The following is a 19,333-nucleotide window of genomic DNA, read 5'->3' on the forward strand; positions in this document are numbered from 1 at the left end:
CGTCATGGCGGCGCCCAGGGAGGATTTGTCACGTGGGCCTCGCGATCCTGTCATTGACTCCGCCGCAGAGCGCTCGCGACTCGGCAACTCTCCCACGGAGTCCTTGACTCACTCATTGACTCTCTCATAGAGTCATCGACTCTCCTATAGAGTTGTTAACCCCCTCATTGACTCTCTCATAGAGTCCTTGACTCACTCATTGGCTCTCCCATAGAGTTCTTGACTCCGTCATCTCTCCCATAGAGTCATTGAATATCCAATAGTCGTTGACCCACTCATCGACTCTCTCATAGAGTCATTGACTCTCCTATAGAGTTCTTGACTCCCTCATTATCTCTCCCATAGAGTCATCGACTCTCTCATAGAGTCCTTCACCCCCTCATTGACTCTCCAATATAGTCCTTGACTCACTCATTGACTCACTCATTGACTCTCCTATAGAGTTCTTGACTCCCTCATCTCTCCCATAGAGTCATTGACTATCCAATAGTCGTTTACTCACTCATCGATTCTCTCATAGAGTCTTTGACTCACTCATTGACTCTCCAATAGAGTCGTTGACTCACTCATCGATTCTCTCATAGAGTCTTTGACTCACTCAGTGACTCTCCAATAGAGTCCTTGACTCCCTCAGAGTTCTTGACTCCCTCATCGATTTTCCCATAGAGTCATTGACTCTCTGATTGACTCTCAGAGTCATTGACTCTCCAATAGAGCCTTTGACTCCCTCAACTCTCCCATAGTCATTGATTCACTCATCGACTTTCCCATAGAGTCATTGACTCCCCCATTGACTCTCCAATAGAGTCGTTGACTCCCTCATCTCTCCCATAGAGTCGTTGATTCACTCATCGACTTTCCCACAGAGTCCTTGACTCCCTCATCGATTCTCCCGTAAAGTTATTGTGTATTTTATTAACCACTTGACTCTCCCGGTCCCTCAAATACTCCTCGACTCCACTAACATCCCTGACTCTCCCAGTAATTGATTTAAGCTGCCAAAGACTCCCCGACTATGTCGTTCTCTCCGTCACTCTCCCATTGACCACGTGGCTCTTCTAGAGATCAAAACAATCTCTAACCCGTCCCAGGCAACTATCGACTCTCCGCCACCCCCCTAGCAGCACCATGCTGGGACTGACACTCAAGCAGGTGAGTCCCGTGTGTGTGTGTCCACACTCGCTCCTCGTGCGAATGTCCTTACCAGACGGCGTCAGCCTTCGTGTTAAGTGTCATATTACAGGGTGCTTCAAAAAAACGTTAACAATTCCGAGAATTTGCAACAGCGCCACAATACATGTGCATCCGGGCTCTGGAGACCACCTGGAGAAGATTCCAGGCAAAGGTTGACAATGATGACGAACAAGTGGAAGAGATTCTTTGACTTTTTGAAGCTATTAACATTACATTTGTTGTCATATTCTTGGTTCTTTCGGTAAAGTCACATAGAAGGGAAATAATACAAAGATATTTTTATTATTTTATTAAAAAATAATATTTATTATTTTATTATTTCCCTTCTACGTGACTTTACCGAAAGAACCAAGAATATGAATCCCTGCAGTCACGAAAGCTTTAAATCGAAATTTGTTATCATGTTAGTTAGTACCATACAAGTGTTAAAACATTTTTGAAGCCCCCTGTATAACTAGGAATTCCGTTTAACACGTAGGATTTCGCGAACATTATTAATCGCAAAAAACATTTGGAGGGGGGTGGGGTTAGAGACAATTCTAAAATATATCTCGATGAAACTTGTTGCAATCACCAACGAAAGGTCGTACTCGAATTGTAAATATGGCGGGTTTGCTCTCCAACACCGCGGGGTGCTGAAGTAGTAACTACAGTAACTGGCACGTTTAGTTTACGTGACAAACCTTACTAACTGGCTCCCGGGTGGTGGTGGGTTAAGTAAACATTCTCCGAGCAACACGCTTTTCATTTTCCTGTTGTCCATCTTACATGCGTGTCCAAATAGTGCCAGTTTCCTTCATCACTTGCCTACATTATCATGTTTTCTACTCTACACACACACGACAGGTCCGCCGCACATCATAGCTTCATAAACCCACTTGCTACATTTGCCATATAGTACTGGCCACCAAGCAGCCCAATAGGATCTTAGTAAATGACCCCCTACCATGGGTCCTAGGCATATGATGGCTCCTCTCTCTCTCTCTGTGCCCGCTACACCGACACGCAGGGCCTCCCGTGCCGCCACACCGGTCGGCGAGACGATGCTCGCAAGCGCTTTGGGTTGTCTCTCTCTCTCTCACCGCAGGCGTCGGCGGCGCTGCGCGATGGATCCCTGTCTCCCGTCGAGTTGTGCCGGCGCTGCCTGGCCTGGGCGGATGAGACGCGACGCCTCAATGCCTACATCATTCTCGCGCCAGAGCGGGCGATGAGCCAAGCGATCGAATCCGAGCGCCGACACCGCTTGGGTTAGAAGCTGATGCTGCGCAAACAAAATTAACGTTCTCCCCCTTCCCCCCCAGCCAGCCAGCGCTCACCTTTTGACACGTGAGGGGGATTGAACCCTGGCCGGATGGTTCAGAGGTCAGAGCGCTCAACTGCCACCGCTGAGATCCAGGGTTCAAATGCAGGCAAACACCGATGATTAAATCCTGAATTTCGATTTAAAGCTTTCGTGACTGCAGGGATTCATCTTCTTGGTACCCGGCCGGGTACGGGTATCGGGTAGGGTACGGGTATCGGGTACCCGGTTGCGACCTCTGGTTCAGAGCCATTCGTCTTTTCGTGATGCCCTTTTGTTTATAAGGTAACTCCCTGCCTGTTTCACCCTCTTCAGGGCAGCCTCTGGGCCCCTTGGACGGAATTCCTTTGCTGTCAAGGACAACTTTAGCACCAAGGGCATCGAGACCACGTGTGCCTCCCGCATGCTGCAAGGTGCCACAGCCAACACACAAACACACCTGTGCAGAAACACATCTCCCGCACACACCTGTACCCTACCGGACACATCTACACAGCCGCACAGTGTCAGCTACGATTATACAGACACACCTCTTACAATAGCACACACTCATCATCTACACGCACCTGTACGGCACAAGACACACCTGCACACAGCCGCAAGTAAAATCCACACCTGTACATTCACACACACACACAGCTGAACACACCTGTACACACCTGTACACACCTGTACAGTCACACACACATCTGTACAGTGAATGAGACGTGACCCATTGGTATTTTTTCCGCTAGATTTCAGACGTATCGCTCGATCAAAAGATGGCGGTGCCCTTGCACAACCGCATGTCAGAAGAGCAGCAAGCTGTCAATCTATTTTATTGTTGTCCTCTGCTTTTCAAAATTTAAACTATAATTTTCGTGCGTGTGCGTGCGTGTGTGCGTCGGTACACACACGGATGCCCTGTGGCTTGCTCTTGGTGTTGGTGGGCACCGTGCGCGCCAGGCTACGTGCCGCCCTTCAACGCCACGGTGGTGCAACGGCTACTGGACCAGGGCGCAGTGCTGCTTGGCAAGACCAACTTGGATGAGTTCGGCATGGGGTGAGGGCAGTCGAGTCGAGCCCTGGAGACGAACGTCGTCTTTGCAAGTGCAGTGGCGATAACTACTCGCTGTTCGCAAGCTGTGAGAGAGCAATTAGTAAACAAGGTTTTCCCGCTCAATCTAACGGTTAGGGTCAAGTGGGGTGAGGTAGGATCCAAACGCCAGATTGGAAAGGACCAATCGAAGGGGTCCACGAGGTGGCCGGGGATTGGTCAACCCGGCCACGAACAGGTATAAAAGCCGGAGCGCTGAGAGCTCTTGGTGAGTTCTGCTACACGAAGACCCAAGTCGGCTGAAGACATCTAGGACCCTTGACCAAGCCTTCCAGCCCTTGTCAGGGCTGGGGCTCAGAGTAACCAGTGGTCAGGGGAGATAGGTCCTGGATAGGGCCCTGGCTCCCAGCCTTCCCGCCCTTGTGAGGGCGAAGGTCTTGAGCGACCAGAGGTCGGGGACCCGCCGGGCCAGCGGCGGGTCGGTGTGCCTCCCCTAGGTCCCAGCCGGAGGACGCTAGGCTAGTGGGAATATTAGATAGACAGCAAGTCCGAAGGCTGTACCTTCGTAGAATAGGAGCGAAGAGTGAGTGTGAGCTGTGCAGGGTCAGGAGACTGTGTGTTAGGATAATAAACAGTGTGTGCCATAAAGAAGTTTAGAAGTCCGTCCTTTACAACACTACACAAGCATTTAATTGTCAGTATGGAAGCGTGAGCAATCCCACCTCTTCCAAGACGTCTTGCCAGCATGAAAGAGTCGGCCAAATACCCTCTAGAGCAGTGGTTCTTAACCTTTACTGCAGCCTTGTGCCCCTTTGGTTCTCAATCGTTAAAACATTTATGATGTTAATGAATACATTGGGTTTGCCGAAACTAAATAGTTGTACTTACGTGCCCGTGCTTAGTTTGTGTTTAGATGATTTAACTTGGAAGAACATCCGTCATGTCTCGCTACCCCCAGAAAGGGCATCTCGCACCCACAGGGGGTGCTTGCACCCCAGGTGAAGAACCACTGCTCTAGAAGGAGCTCCACAAGAGCCCTTTTAGAGCTCCCTCTAGTAGAGGCCCTTCTGCCGGCAGTCGCGTAAGCGAGCAATTGCAGGGCTGCACCTTTGCCTCTTCTAAAAAACATGGAAACCAGTGTGTAGCTTCTAGATTTGAAGTTTTAGTGACTGCAAGGGTCCATACTCTTTGGTTTTTTCGGTAAAGTCACGTAGGTAAAAAAAGGAAAATAAATTAAATCACGACGTTTCGGAGGCAACTTGATACAGCAATACAGCATACAGCCACTTGATACAGCAATTTTGCGGTGACGGTTCCACCTGAAGACTTGCGTTGCCTCAGAAACGTCGTGATTTAATTTATTTTCCTTTTTCTACCTCTGTGACTTTACCAAAAAAAACAAATAGTACAGTGTGTAGCTGTCAGTAAAAGGTATTTTCATAATTGCAAATCGTACTTTTTTTCTCTAATTTGGGTGTCCCAGGTTACGGGCAATGCCGTACTCAATTTGGATTGGCTCTCAATCGGGTGAGTCCCGAGTAGTCACCGGTGTGGTGCAGCGCTTTCGCTGGTGCGGTGCCCTTACGTCTTGCACCGTCGCCCTCTCTCCCTCTTCCTCTCGCCGCAGCTCGGGCAGCACGGACAGCGTGTTCGGGCCGGTGCGGAACCCCTGGGGCTACTCGCGCTCCTACCGCGAGCGGCACCACCTTGGCGACAGTGGCGACGGTGATGACGGGGAGTGGCTGATCACAGGCGGGAGCTCTGGTGGGAGCGCCGCTGCTGTTGCGGCAAGAACGTGTTTCTTGTGAGTGTGTGTGCATGTTGAACTTCCTTCGCACCTTACGTAGACAAACGTGCAAATCGTGAGCCATGTTTCTGGCTGTGGTCGTGTACCAACCACCTTCAAATTTGCATGAAGCTAGAGGACGGGGGCAATGCTTATTTGTGGTGTGGTACAGTGCCACGTGGTGCCCTGTGGTGCCACGTGGTGCAGGAACTGAGTACAGCATGGAACGCATGTATGTATGTTGAACTTCTTTTGCACCGTACATAGCCAACAGTGATAATTATCGGAGGTATGGGGGGGAAGGACAACGAATGAACGACAAAAATCAGTTATAAAGAAACGAGTTTTCAATCTGGAGTGCAGGCACATGCGGAGTTCAACATACATACTGCCCATAGACTAACACTACCCATAGACTAACACTACCCATAGACTCAACACTACCCATCGACTCAACACTGCCCATAGACTCAACACTACCCATAGACTCAACACTACCCATAGACTCAACACTGCCCATAGACTCAACACTACCCATAGACTCAACACTACCCATAGACTCAACACTGCACCTCCGCTTAGCGCGGTTGGCTACGTACGGTACGAAACAACTTAACGTACGTACTCACATCTGGGCCATGCTGCGTCTTGTTTCTCTTACCGCCACTTTAAATATTTAGTGTCAAACTCGTGCAGTGCGGACGCTTGTTCGACCTCATGGTGACCTCTCTCTCCTGACGTGGACCCCTGACGAACCGCTAACAACGCTGACTCTTACCACCCTCCCCCCCCTACCCCCCCCCCTCCCACTGTGGCGGAGCAGCGCACTGGGCTCGGACACGGGAGGCTCGACGCGGAACCCGGCGTCGCGCTGCGGAGTGGTGGGCCTCAAGCCGACGTACGGCCTCGTGTCGCGCCACGGCCTCATCCCCCTCGTCAACTCCATGGACGTGCCGGGGGTCCTGGCCTCGAGCGCCGATGACGCCGCCACCGTCCTGGGTGAGTGGCGAGATGTTAACTACCTCGCCTGGTATGCAGGAGGTCGTGGGTTCGATACCAACCTTGACGCCTGCTGCTGTATATTTGGAGTTTGCGTGTCTCTCTCTCATCATCATCATCATCACGGTGGCTAGGAGATGTTAACTACCTCGCCTGGTATGCAGGAGGTCGTGGGTTCGATCACGACCCTGACGCCTGCTGCTGTATATTTGGAGTTTGCAGTGTCTCTCTCTCATCATCATCACGGTGGCTAGGAGAGGTTAACTACCTCGCCTGGTATGCAGGAGGTCGTGGGTTCGATCCCGACCTTGACGCCTGCTGCTGTGTATTTGGAGTTTACGTGTCTCTCTCTCATTATCATCATCATCACGGTGGCTAGGAGATGTTAACTACCTCACCTGGTATGCAGGAAGTCGTGGGTTCGATTACGACCTTGACGCCTGCTGCTGTATATTTGGAGTTTGCGTGTCTCTCTCTCATCATCATCATCATCACAGTGGCTAGGAGATGTTAACTACCTCGCCTGGTATACAGGAGGGCAGTGGGTTTGATCCCGACCTTGACGACACCTGCTGTATATTTGGAGTTTGCGTGTCTCTCTCCCTGTGGCCGCTTGGATTTATCTCCGGGTTTTCCCTCCAACTTTAGAATCAACGTATGTTTAGAGTATTTGGCTGCTGCTATACATTTCTACACGATGACAAGCCGCTTCGTTGAGCTATCGTTTGTGGCCAGGTCGCTTCTGAAAAAGAGCTATATGGTTGAGTGGGCCTTACCTGGTAACATAAACATTTAGTTTATAATTTTAGTTTGAGTTGACGAATTTGGCTAAAACCTAATGATTCGTACAGAATACCCCCAGCAAAAGACAGTGCTTTAAAATAAATAGCTTTTGTTTGTATGTATGTTGAACTTCTTTCGCACCGTACATAGGCAACCGTGCTAATCGGAGGTGCGAGAAACTGAGATGGTTGAAATTAAAGTGAAACCTCCCTTCAGCGCTCTTGTGGCCACGGCACAAGGCCAATTCACCCAGAATGCACCGGATGTTGCCAGGTCTTGGAAGCTTAAGCAGGTGATGAGTTTGTTGGGGTTGACGCGCGTCTCACCAACTGTGCCCCCCCGCCTTCTAACACCCCCCACCCCCTCTAACGCCCCCCCACCATTTCTAACACCCCCCCCCACCCCCTCTAACGCCCCCTCCCCTTCTAACGCCCTCCCCCCTCCCCTTCTAACGCCCCCCCCACCCCCTCTAACACCCCCCCACCCCCTCTAACGCCCCCCCCACCCCCTCTAACGCCCCCGACCCCCTCTAACGCCCCCCCACCCCCTCTAACGTCCCCCCACTCCCTCTTCGCCCCCCCCCACCCCTCTAACGCCCCCCGCCCCACCCCCTCTAACGCCCCCCCACCCCCTCTAACGTCCCCCCACTCCCTCTTCGCCCCCCCCACCTCCTCTAATGCCCCCCGCCCCACCCCCTCTAACGCCCCCCCTCCACCCCCTCTAACGCCCCCCTCCCCTCCCCTTCTAACGCCTCCCCCTCTAACGCCCCCCTCCCCACCTCCCATAGGGGTGCTGGGTGGCGTGGACCCCCTGGACTCGACGTCGGCGAGGGAAGCGTTCCGTCCGTTCTCCCTGACGCACGAGGGCAGCGTCAGCGGCCTACACGTGGGCATCCCCGAGGTACGGGCACCTCGGCCACCCTGTGCGCGGGCGTGCTAGGGGATGGGCGCGTGCGTGGAGACGTGGGGGTGAGTGCGTGGGGGTGAGTGCGTGGGGGTGAGTGCGTGGGGGTGAGTGCGTGGGGGTGAGTGCGTGGAGACGTGTGGGTGAGTGCGTGGGGGTGAGTGCGTGGGGGTGAGTGCGTGGGGGTGAGTGCGTGGGGGTGAGTGCGTGGAGACGTGGGGGTAAGTGCGTGGGGGTGAGTGCTAGGGGGTGAGTGCGTGGGGGTGAGTGCGTGGGGGTGAGTGCGTGGAGACGTGGGGGTAAGTGCGTGGGGGTGAGTGCTAGGGGACGAGCGCGTGCGTGGAGACGTGGGGGTAAGTGCGTGGGGGTGAGTGCGTGGGGGTGAGTGCGTGGGGGTGAGTGCGTGGAGACGTGGGGGTAAGTGCGTGGGGGTGAGTGCTAGGGGACGAGCGCGTGCGTGGAGACGTGGGGGTAAGTGCGTGGGGGTGAGTGCGTGGGGGTGAGCGCGTGCGTGGAGACGTGTGGGTAAGTGCGTGGGGGTGAGTGCTAGGGGACGAGCGCGTGCGTGGAGACGTGGGGGTAAGTGCGTGGGGGTGAGTGCGTGGGGGTGAGCGCGTGCGTGGAGACGTGGGGGTAAGTGCGTGGGGGTGAGTGCGTGGGGGTGAGCGCGTGCGTGGAGACGTGGGGGTAAGTGCGTGGGGGTGAGTGCGTGCGTGGAGACGTGGGGGTAAGTGCGTGGGGGTGAGCGGTCGTCTTTGCAGTGGGTGAGCGCCGCGCTGTGAAACCCACGACAAGAGTTCAGTTCCCCCTCGTGTTTTCCGTTGTGGCCGTCGTAGGTGATGTCGCTCGCCGCAAGAGTCTGTTCACGCGATGGGGGAGGGCGCGTCTTTGTCTGTTGGCGGTGTGGAGTGGCGGCGTAGTCGTTGCCGAGTTCCATTTCCGCTCACGGCCAACACCGGTGACGATTACTTGAACCGGGCCCCCGCCGAGGTCGACTCGGCTTTAAACGAATGCCTGGGGAGACAAAGGCGGCCAGGCATGGTGTTGACCACCCGCCCCCTCGTGTGCCGTGCCAGCCTTCGCAGACGCTCGCAACTGCCCTTGCCCCAGCAGTCCGCTAAAGACTACAGCGGGGGGGTGGGGATCCTTTGCATTTGTGCAGGAGTACCACGCTCCGGGTCTCTCTGCGGACGTGCTGGCCGCGTGGAGCCGCGCGGCAGAGCTCCTGGAGGCGGGCGGAGCGCGCGTGGAGCGCGTGTCCCTCCCGCACACGCAGCACTCCATCGTGTGCTACCACGTGCTGTGCACCGCCGAGGTGGCCTCCAACATGGCGCGCTTCGACGGCCTGCAGTACGGTGCGGCCGCATCGACCACCGCCATCACCGCCACCCCTGTCACTACCCCCACCATCACTACCCCCACCGTCACCTCTACCACCACCACCGCCACCGTTGCCACTACCGCCACCACCACCGTCACCACCTCCACCACTACCTCCACCACCTCCACCACTACCTCCACCACTGCTGCTACCACCGCCGGCACCATGGTGGCGGCAGCAGCTATCGCACCTCCACCGCTAATGCACAACCACTTACCCACCACTTGTGAACTTGCGCCGCTCACTCGCTGCCACCGCGTCGTCATCATCATCATCAGGCGTGTCGCGCTGAGCGAAGCTCGTCGGGGTTTCCCCGCCTTCAGGAAGCAGGGCCTGGTGAATTGCCGCTGTTTGTGAAGGTGCTCGAGTCGTTGATTGATGAGCGCTGCACCGATCGGGGCGGCAGAGGTGGCAGGGCGTGGCTCTAGCCACACCACCATCGGTGCTGAGATTTACACACCGTAAGGCCGAGTCAACCTATAACCTTGTTAAGATATTCGCCACTGATGTTGGCCGTGAGCAGGAATCAAACTCGGGTCGCCAGATTCGTAGCACGGCGCGCCAACAGATACACGGTAGCTCCCCCCTCCTGCTGACGCACGCACTGGCGACACGACCCAGCTGTAGCGCTCGTCGCAGAGGTACGGTGCGGAGGGAGGCCTTCGTTCAGCAGTGGATAGAGAAAGGGCCGTGAACGACATTGTCGATTTTTTTCCAGGACGGCGTTTTAAGCGATTGGCGCCCCTTTACGCAGGCCACAGGAGCGCGGTGGATGAATCCACGGAGGCGATGTACGCGGCCACACGTCACGAGGGCTTCAACGACGTAGTACGGGGCCGAATCCTCGCCGGGAACTACTTTCTGCTGAAGCAGTAAGCGGCGTGAGCGATGTCGCAAGCAGAGGTCGCAACCGGGTACCCGATACCCGTACCCTACCCGATACCCGGCTACCCGTACCCAGCCAGGTACGGGTACCCGTTTGCGACCCTGGTGTGGCCGGATACGGGTACGGGTAGGCCGTGAGTCACTGGTGAGTCACCGTTTGTCACTCATTTCCCAACGTCTTGTCTCTTCTTATGATTCAAGTTCCTAGAATCAACCCACCCGCGCCTGCAACATGGCTTCATCCCAGAGGTCGCAATCGGGTACCCGATACCCGTACCCTACCTGTACCCGGCCGGGTACGGGTAGGGTACGGGTACGGCCGGGTACGGGTACCCGTTTGCAACCCTGGTGCGACCGGGTACGGATAAGGAATCAAAACCCGTTTGCGACCTCTGGTCACAAGGCGTCGGAGATAATTAAAATAATAAGTGTCATCTCACTCACTCTCGTAGAGAGAGAACCACTCGCAGGTGCGAGGAGGAATCGCACATAAGCGAGAAGGCAGTGACGCAATGAGCCGGCACCAATAATTACGCAAGCTCTGCAGTTCTCTATATATATGAAGGTGTTATCAGACAATTAATGACACACTGAGCTATATCGATATTTTCCAGAAGTGACCTGGCCACAAATAATAGCTCAACAAAGTGGCTTTTATCGTGTGGACATTCATAGCAGCCGAGTACTCTGAACGCACGTCGATTCTAAATGTGGAGCGGAATAAGTATAACCTGTAAAAACAAAGTTTTTCACTATAAATCCTTTATATGCGTGGCGGCTAGAGTCCTCTCGTCCTCTGGCTTGAGATGGCTGCCACCTATGGGTCAGATGATTGTCTGCCAGTATTAAGCAATTGGTAATTAAATATTTAATTTGTTTTCCCTAAACAGTGTAAAATTTTGGAAAAAAAATTTCACGAAAATTAATTGTCACGCACAACGAGTCTGTGTGGAAATTGTCAGCTCGATTGGATCACGGGAAGTGGGTTAAAAAACGACCGAAAGATTTGCACGGTCCTAAGCAAGCAAGCGAACTTAATATAAAGGATTTAAAAACCGAAGGACCCGGAGAAAGACCTCCCCTCCCCCCGCTGCGCAGGAACTACGAGCGCTACTTCGTGAAGGCCCAGCGCGTGCGCCGCCTCATCGCCAGGGACTTCGAGGCGGTGTTTGCGAGCGGAGTCCGCGTGCTGCTGACGCCCACCACGTTGAGCGACGCCCCCACGCACCGCGACTTCTGCAGCGAGGATAACCGCACGCGCAGCGCGCAGGAGGACGTGTTCACGCAGCCCGTCAACATGGCCGGTGCGTAGTAGGGGGCGAGTGGGTTACGATCCCGGACGCCGGTGATGCCTCCATTTTATCTGGGCCTTCTTGTTCTGCGGAGTACGAGTTTGTGTGTGTGTGTGTGAGAGTGTGCGAGAGAGTTTGAGTCGGAATGTCAGTAGTGTCCTATGGAGAGACACGCCCTACCCATCCATAGCAACGTGGAATTTCCACCATGGGCTCGGGGCTCTAAACAGGAAATGAGCGCTAATGCCTCGATACTCTTCTGAGCAGGAAATGTTTTTTACGTGAGATTTTTTTTCTCAGCGTGCATGCGGTGCGTGTGTTGCATGCGGGTGTGTGTGGGGAGCGGTAGTGCAGCAGTTAGTGCGCTGCGCTATGAAACCGGCGATTATCTGAACTGGTCTTGGGCCTCCCCAAGGTCGACTCAGCCTCGAATGAGTACCTTGTGCGGTGTGTAAACATCGGCACTGGGGAGACAAAGGCGGTCGTGCATGGTGCTGGCCACCCACTACCTCTTGTGCCATGCCGGCCTTCACTTGCCCCAACAGTCTCTTACAGTATACGAGGGATCTTTGTTTTTGTTGTGTATGCGTGCGTGGGTGCAGGCCTCCCAGCGGTGAGCGTCCCTGTGGCCCTGTCTACGCGGGGTCTCCCCCTCAGCCTGCAGCTCATCGGCCCGGCCTTCTCCGAGCGGGAGCTGCTGAGCGTGGCCAAGTGGCTGGAGGCGGCCTCCAACTTCCCGAGCATCGACCTCCCCGAGTCGTTCTCGACGCCGGTGGCGACAGCGGACGCTCGAGGGATTAAATCGACGTAACTTTGAGTTGGGCGGGCGGGCAAATAAGCGGGTGAATAAGTGGGTGAGTGAGTGGGAGGGTGAGCGGGAGAGTGAGCGGGTGGGCAAACGAGCGGTTGGCTGGGTGAGCGAGCGAGCGGGCGGGCGGATAAGCGGGCGGGCGGTGAGCGAGTGAGAGATTGTGACCTATCTTGGATGACGCAAGACGCGGCCTGCGCTGGAGTTCACGGAAGCCGTCACGTCGGTTCCCAAACACATCGCTCGTCTGCTGCAACTTTATAAAAATTACTGAATGGACGTCGCTACATTGCGGATAGTGTGGCTCCATCCTGCAGGGCTCCATCCTGCAGGGCTCTGTTGTGCCGCTTCTGCCACGCTTCGCTGCACGAAGCAGACGGAGGATCTGAAGAAGCAGCAGTAGCTGCGGGTCGACGCGTCCCCGACCAGAGCAACACAAACCACGGACGCCCGCCCGCAACGGGCGCCGGTCGAGCAACAGGAGATCTCGATGAAGCAAGAACATTCGTTGGACCTGTTGAGTTTCAGCGACGTGTCTTGGGCGGTTTATTTTGTCTTACAAAAAAAACAAAGCCGATTAAATAAAACATTCGACAAAATCAACATTGTGGATTCTTCCCCGCTTAGTACATTTCGATACGACCAGTGTTTTGCGACACCCGTGTGAGAGAGCGGGGGGTGGGCATCGCCCATTGTGCTCTGGGCTGCACGGTCAGCTTAGTGGTCGTTAAAGCGGCGTGGGGGGGGAAATTGGGGGGAGGGGGGGGTCAGTGGATGGTGTGGTGGTGGCGGAGCCGGTAATATTAGCAGGCCCCAGCGAGTCACGTGCGCCGGTACAGGAAAGCTGCCTCCGCTCATAGCCTCGAAGCTGCGTGGGCCTCCGGCTACAAATTCACGACGATTGGCAAACAGGACGAGGCCCGCGGTGCACGGGGTGGGGTGGTGGTGTTTGTGTTGCCGAGGAGGAGCCTGCATGCTGTTCCACGCGGTTGGTTCGCTCGCAGCTTGAGGAAATGTTTAGGCTGCATGGCCAGGCCCCCCCCGCGTGAAGGCCGCGCATTCGCAAAATTCTCAAGTAGCAACTTAAACAAAAACGGACAAACAAAAGCGGTGTACGTTAATTATTTTAAGTTGCTATTTTGACACCAGGTGCTCATGGTCATGTGATCACACAGTTGTCTGAGCGATCGCACGTGAACCTCCAAGTGCAAGGCCTACGGGATTCTGCAGTCGACTTGGTGGCCGGAGAAGTGACAGCAAGGCGACAGGAACCATTCATCGGAGATGAGGGAGCAAGGGAGAGGGGGGGAATGGACGGCAGCCAGACAGGTCAGAGTGTAAGAAAGGTGGTGGCTGAGGTGGCACCGCTGAGATCCGTGGTTCAAATCTGGGGTCCATCGCAACCACCCTGTGGCAGAGGTCGCAACCGGGTACCCTATACCCGTACCCTACCCGATACCCGGCTACCCGTACCCAGCCGGGTACGGGTACCCGTTTGCGACCCTGGTGCGGCCGGGTACGGGTAGGCCGTGAGTCACTGGTGAGTAACTGTTTGTCACTCATTTCCCAACATCTTGTCTCTTCTCACAATTCAAGTTCCTAGAATCAACCCAACCGCGCCTGCAACATGGCTTCATCCCAGAGGTCGCAATCGGGTACCCGTTTGCGACCCTGGTGCGGCCGGGTACGGGTAAGGAATCAAAACCCGTTTGCGACCTCTGCCCTGTGGCTAAAACCGGGTTCTCAAGTGCAGTGGGCTGGACGCTCTTAATCGGGTCACCTGGCGACTTACTGAGGCACCCAGAGGCTTACATGGAGACTCGCGTAGACCGGCTTCTGGTTAAACCCGGTTTTCAACTGTAGCGGAGTTGATGGTCTCACCCCCATACACCCAGTAAACTGTGCGCACACACACATAAAGTAAAACCCATCATTTTTAAACTTACCATTTCACTTAGTTTTACAAAAGTTCCGGCTCCTAAAGTTTGACAAGAAGAAAAAAAAAAAACGGTCCAAGTGTCGTACGGTGAACATTTCTCTACAGCAAGGAACGTGGAAGAGTGCAGTAGCCCCGAGTGTGTGGATTTTAAAAAATAATAAAAGTTCGCTTCAAGCGATTTCAGAAGCAGTTCCCGTGATATACGCTTCTGCGAATCACCCTCGGTCACACGGGGCGAGATTCACTGCGAGTTTCCCGACGGCAGAACTGGAACACGATTGCGAATACACAAAGTGGTGGCCGCAAATGAACCACAATACCTCGCTGATCTCGTCAGGAGCGACAACCATCATCATCACGCGAACTCCGGTCATCCCCGCAGCAGCGCCATCAAACAAAGACGGTCACCGCACCGCGCGCTTTCAAATGCGCTTCTGCGGCCGTCTGGAATGCTCTTCTTTCTGATATTAGGAAGCAACTGCAGCTATGCCCTTTTAAATCATTTCGATTGACAACTCATTTCTGTCGAACTGATTTTTGTGTTTAGTTTGTTGTCCTTCCCCCGCACCTCCGATTAGCACGGTTGGCTGCGTAGGGTGCAAAAGAAGTTCAACATACACACACACATACGTACGACAAAACTAAATTTAAAGAAATCGGCCTTTCATCAGGGGCCCCCAACACACCAAGGACAAGCCTCGACGGACGCCAGAACGACCAGCCGTCCTCGCCAGCTGTTCCTCCTCCGCCGCCGCCGCCGTAATCATCAGTACTCCTCGGCCATCATGAGCACCACCAGCGAAGTCCAGCCGGTGAAGGGGTGGCTGCCCTGGCCTCGGCCCGTCGAGTCGCTGTACTGCTCCCACACGTATCCCGTGGCGGCGTACTGCCGGTACACGTTGCCGACGACGTTCTCGCGCAGGCTGTTGTAGATGTCGCCGGCGCGCCGCTGCTGCGGCCCGGCGAGCTTCGCGTAGCGGTGGAGCGCGCGCGCCGCCAGGTAGTTGAGGTTCACCCAGACGGCGCCGCGCCAGTAGGGCGGGTCGTGCTCCGTGTTGCGCTTCTGGTAGAGGGGGTCGGAGCGCGACAGCGAGCGCAGGCCGAACGGCGTCCACATGCGGCTCTCGTCGCGCAGGAGGTCGAGGAGCGCCGGCAGGCGCGGGGAGTCGGCCTCGACGGCGCCGAGCAGCAGGGGGAAGAGGCTCACGTAGCCCAGCGCGTTGACGAAGCGCTCGCTGGGCGCGCGGCGGACGGCGCGGACCTACGACGCGACAGAGGTGGGGGTTCAGCGATGGCGGAGACCTAAAACTGAACTATAAATTATATTTTATTTCGAGTCTGCGTGTTCTCTGCGGGTCCACGCTCAGAATCGACATCGCGCATTTAGAGTATTTGGCAGCTGCTATAATTCCCACGCGACGGGAAGCCGCCAACTTCGTCGAGCAGTCAACCGTGGCCAGGTCGCTTCTGAAAAAACGACCGTATCGCTCAGATGAGGCCCCATCTGTAAAAAACAAAAATATAATTTTCATAGTTTTAGTTCACGTGTTCGAGTAGCGAAGGCCGGCACGTACCAGTCGCATCTGCGGCGGCGCGCGCGACTGCTGCTGCCCGGCCGCGGGCGGCACCCTCTCGCGCACCAGCGCCACGGCCTCCGTGTGGTTGCCCCAGTCGGCGTAGGCCTGCAGCTCCTCGGCCCAGTGCAGCGCGTCCAGGACGTCGTTGTCGCTCAGCTCGCGGTGCATTCGCGTGTACGCTGCCCACACCAGGAGCGGGGGGGGGGGGGTGGTGACACGGGACGAGCGAGTAAGGAGGGAGAGGAGGAGGTGCATGAGGAAATGGACGGCAGTCAGAGAGGTCAGAGTGTAAGAGGCGGTGGTGGCCGATGTGGCACCACCGAGATCCGGGGATTAAAATCTGGGGTCCATCGCAGCTACCTTGCGGTTGAAGCCGAGTTCTCAAGTGCAGTGGGGTGGTCTGGCTCATGGTGCTGTACTGCCATCATATTCTGGAAAGCCAGGAGTGGGTGACCTCCCGATTCAGAGAGTTTTCGTCCACCAACCCTCAACTTCCACAGTGCTGAATTACGGCAGTGCACCACCAGCGCCCGGCTAAATAAACGACGGTAAACATTCCCACGGTATTAACTAGGGCAGCCGCTTGGCCTGAACCGTGGACCTCTCCAACGGACGTTCAAAACTATTTGGGCTGATATCAATTTCCACACGACGATAAGCCGCTTTGGTTGGGCTATCATTATTTGTGGCCAGGTCGCTTCTGAAAAAGAGCGATATAGCTCAGTGGGCCTTACCTGGTAAAATAAAAAAAAGTCTCTTGTTTTAGTTTAATAAGCGCACCTCGGATATGTCACTGCCCCGTACGAACGCTCCTCTCTGTTACCCAGTGACCCCACTCCCCGTGACCCCGTGACCCCCGTGAGACTCCACCTTGGTGGGGCACTCCGATGGTACGAGCGATGTCGGCCATGACACCGGCGGCCAGCGCCATCCAGCAGCGCAGGTCCACGTGGCGCTCCTGCTCAGAGGGATGCGAAGCCCTGGGATGCACACACACACACATACACACACATACATACACACATACACGCACACATACATACACACATACACACACATACACGCACACATACAAGCACACATACACGCACACATACACACACATACACACATACATGCACACACACATACATGCACGCACACATACATGCACGCACCCATACACGCATACACACATACACACACACACACATACACGCATGCACACATACACACACACATACACACACACATACATGCGCACACACACACACATACACACACACATACACACACATACACACACATACATACACACATACATACACACATACATACACACACACGCACACATACACGCACACACACAAAAACAAACAAAGATCCCCGTATAGCCTTAACAGACTGTAGGGGCAAGTGCTGTTAGCGAGCACCTATGAAGGCCGGAATGGTACACGAGGAGCCAGCACCACGCCCGACCGCCTTTGTCTCCCTAGCGGCGATGTTTACACACCGCACTAGGTACTCATTTGAGGCTGAGTCGACCTAGGGGAGGCCCAGGACCGGTTCAGATAATCGCCACTGGTGTTGGCCGTGAGCGGGAATCGAACTCGGGCCGCCACACCTCCGCTTCCCATAGAGACTCCAACACACACACACATACACACATACAGACTCATAGAGACACACACAGACTCATAGAGATTCACACAGACTCATAGAGACACACACAGACTCAGAGATTCGCACACAGACTCACGAAGACTCACGCAGACTCACACACAGACTCATAGAGATTCACACAGACTCATAGAGACACACACAGACTCAGAGATTCACACACAGACTCATAGAGATTCACACACCCAGACTCATAGGGATTCGCACACAGACTCACGGAGACTCACGCAGACTCACACACAGACTCATGGAGACACACAAAGACAATGACTCACACACACACAGACTCTCACGCAAACACACGCGCGCTCAGTCCACTCCTCGATTCTTAAGCCAACGTGGTAATTACAGCAGACCTTCGCTACCCTCAACGCATGCAGCGCGGCTCTACAGCAAAGGTCGCAATCGAGTACCCGATACCCGTACCCTACCCGATACCCGGCTACCCGTACCCGGCCGGGTAACCGGCCGGGTCCGGGTACCCGTTTGCGACCCTAGTGTGGCCAGGTACGGGTACGGGTAGGCCGTGAGTCACTGGTGAGTAACCGTTTGTCACTCATTTCGGGTAGGGTACGGGTAGGGAACGGGTACCCGTACCCGGCCGGGTACGGGTACCCATTTGCGACCCTAGTGCGGCCGGGTATGGGTAAGGAATCAAAACCCGTTTGCGACCTCTGCTCTACAGTGGAGGACAGAGGGACACGAGAGAGGAACACACGGGGAGGCAGGCAGGGGGGAAAGCCGCCACTCACTCATCTTACATATTTATATCGCGCTTTTATCCAAAGCATTTTACGAGGGTTATGAGTGGTACGATTAGGGTAGCTAAAAGTGATATGGTGAATAGGGTTGGGGTACAGGGAGGGCGGTGTAGTGGGCACCGGAATTACGGGGGTGCCGAGGGATGGAGGATGGGCCAGGGAGAAGGAGGCGGGGGTCTTGAGGGGGGAGCGGAAACGAGACGGTGAGGGCGCAACGCAGGGTGGACTCACCGCGGGTAGTCGTCCAGGCCGGACGTGAGGGTCTTGGGGTTGAGGAAGACGCTGGTGTCGGCGTCTCGTCCTCTCCAGCGGAACGAGTGCGGCACGGGCCCGCTCTGCGTCAAGTTGTACCAATCGAACCTGTGCACCGCCGCCGTACAACAACCGCACAACAAACGCTCAGCGAGCCGGCCGCGTGGTTGTCGACCCGCGGAAGAACCGCCCACCCCCGAACCCCACGACGCCGTCGATTTTGTTTTTTGGGTTTTCACACGAACCAGGCGCGCAGGCGCGGGAAGATTCGCCGCAGGAACGCGGAGTCCTCGTCCGACACGGAGCCGGCGCCCAGGTCCGCCACGGAGGCGCGCAGCGTCAGGAAGAAGGTGGGGGGGTTGGCGTTCTGGCTGTGCTGCACCACGAACTCAGCCGGGACTACGCCGCAGAAGCAATCGGGCACACCGCCGGAGGGAGGGAGGGAGGGGAGGGGGGGATAGAGGGAGGGAGAGGGAGGGAGGGGAGAGAGGGAGGGGAGAGAGGGAGGGAGGGAGGGAGAGAGGGGAGGGGAGGCTGGGGAGGGAGGGAGGGGGGGTGGGGAGGGAGGGAGGGAGGGGAGAGAGGGAGGGAGAGGGAGGGGAGGGTGGGGAGGGAGGGGAGAGAGGGAGGGGAGAGAGGGAGGGAGAGGGAGGGGAGGGTGGGGAGGGAGGGGAGAGAGGGAGGGGAGAGAGGGAGGGAGAGGGAGGGGAGGGTGGGGAGGGAGGGGAGAGAGGGAGGGGAGAGAGGGAGGGAGAGGGAGGGGAGGGTGGGGAGGGAG

The 19,333-nt window shown here is 55.7% G+C and overlaps 2 protein-coding genes across 3 annotated transcripts in view; one reads left to right on the forward strand and one right to left on the reverse strand.

Moving 5' to 3' along the window:
- Positions 1-12,966, forward strand: QRSL1 (glutaminyl-tRNA amidotransferase subunit QRSL1). The gene is given in 12 exon segments (XM_061574849.1): positions 1-1,152; positions 2,282-2,441; positions 2,810-2,839; positions 2,842-2,907; positions 3,440-3,536; positions 5,158-5,334; positions 6,140-6,315; positions 7,886-7,998; positions 9,164-9,356; positions 10,137-10,254; positions 11,366-11,571; positions 12,162-12,966. Coding segments are annotated over 12 exon segments (1,569 nt in total). The 5' UTR covers positions 1-1,128; the 3' UTR covers positions 12,371-12,966.
- Positions 12,913-19,333, reverse strand: part of MOGS (mannosyl-oligosaccharide glucosidase) — a 15,548-nt gene continuing 9,127 nt past the window's right edge. For both annotated transcript variants that reach the window (XM_061574814.1, XM_061574813.1), the window contains exons 7-11: positions 18,801-18,954; positions 18,535-18,663; positions 16,754-16,863; positions 15,881-16,062; positions 12,913-15,567 (exon numbers count right to left, since the gene is read on the reverse strand). In XM_061574814.1, the coding sequence (XP_061430798.1) occupies positions 15,073-15,567; positions 15,881-16,062; positions 16,754-16,863; positions 18,535-18,663; positions 18,801-18,954 (1,070 nt within the window). In that variant the 3' untranslated portion in view covers positions 12,913-15,072. The remainder of the gene's footprint in view (positions 15,568-15,880; positions 16,063-16,753; positions 16,864-18,534; positions 18,664-18,800; positions 18,955-19,333) is intronic.

The sequence above is a fragment of the Lethenteron reissneri genome, chromosome 56 (genome assembly GCF_015708825.2).
Source record: "Lethenteron reissneri isolate LAM-NWPU_2019-01 chromosome 56, ASM1570882v1, whole genome shotgun sequence".
Lineage (NCBI taxonomy): Eukaryota > Metazoa > Chordata > Hyperoartia > Petromyzontiformes > Petromyzontidae > Lethenteron > Lethenteron reissneri.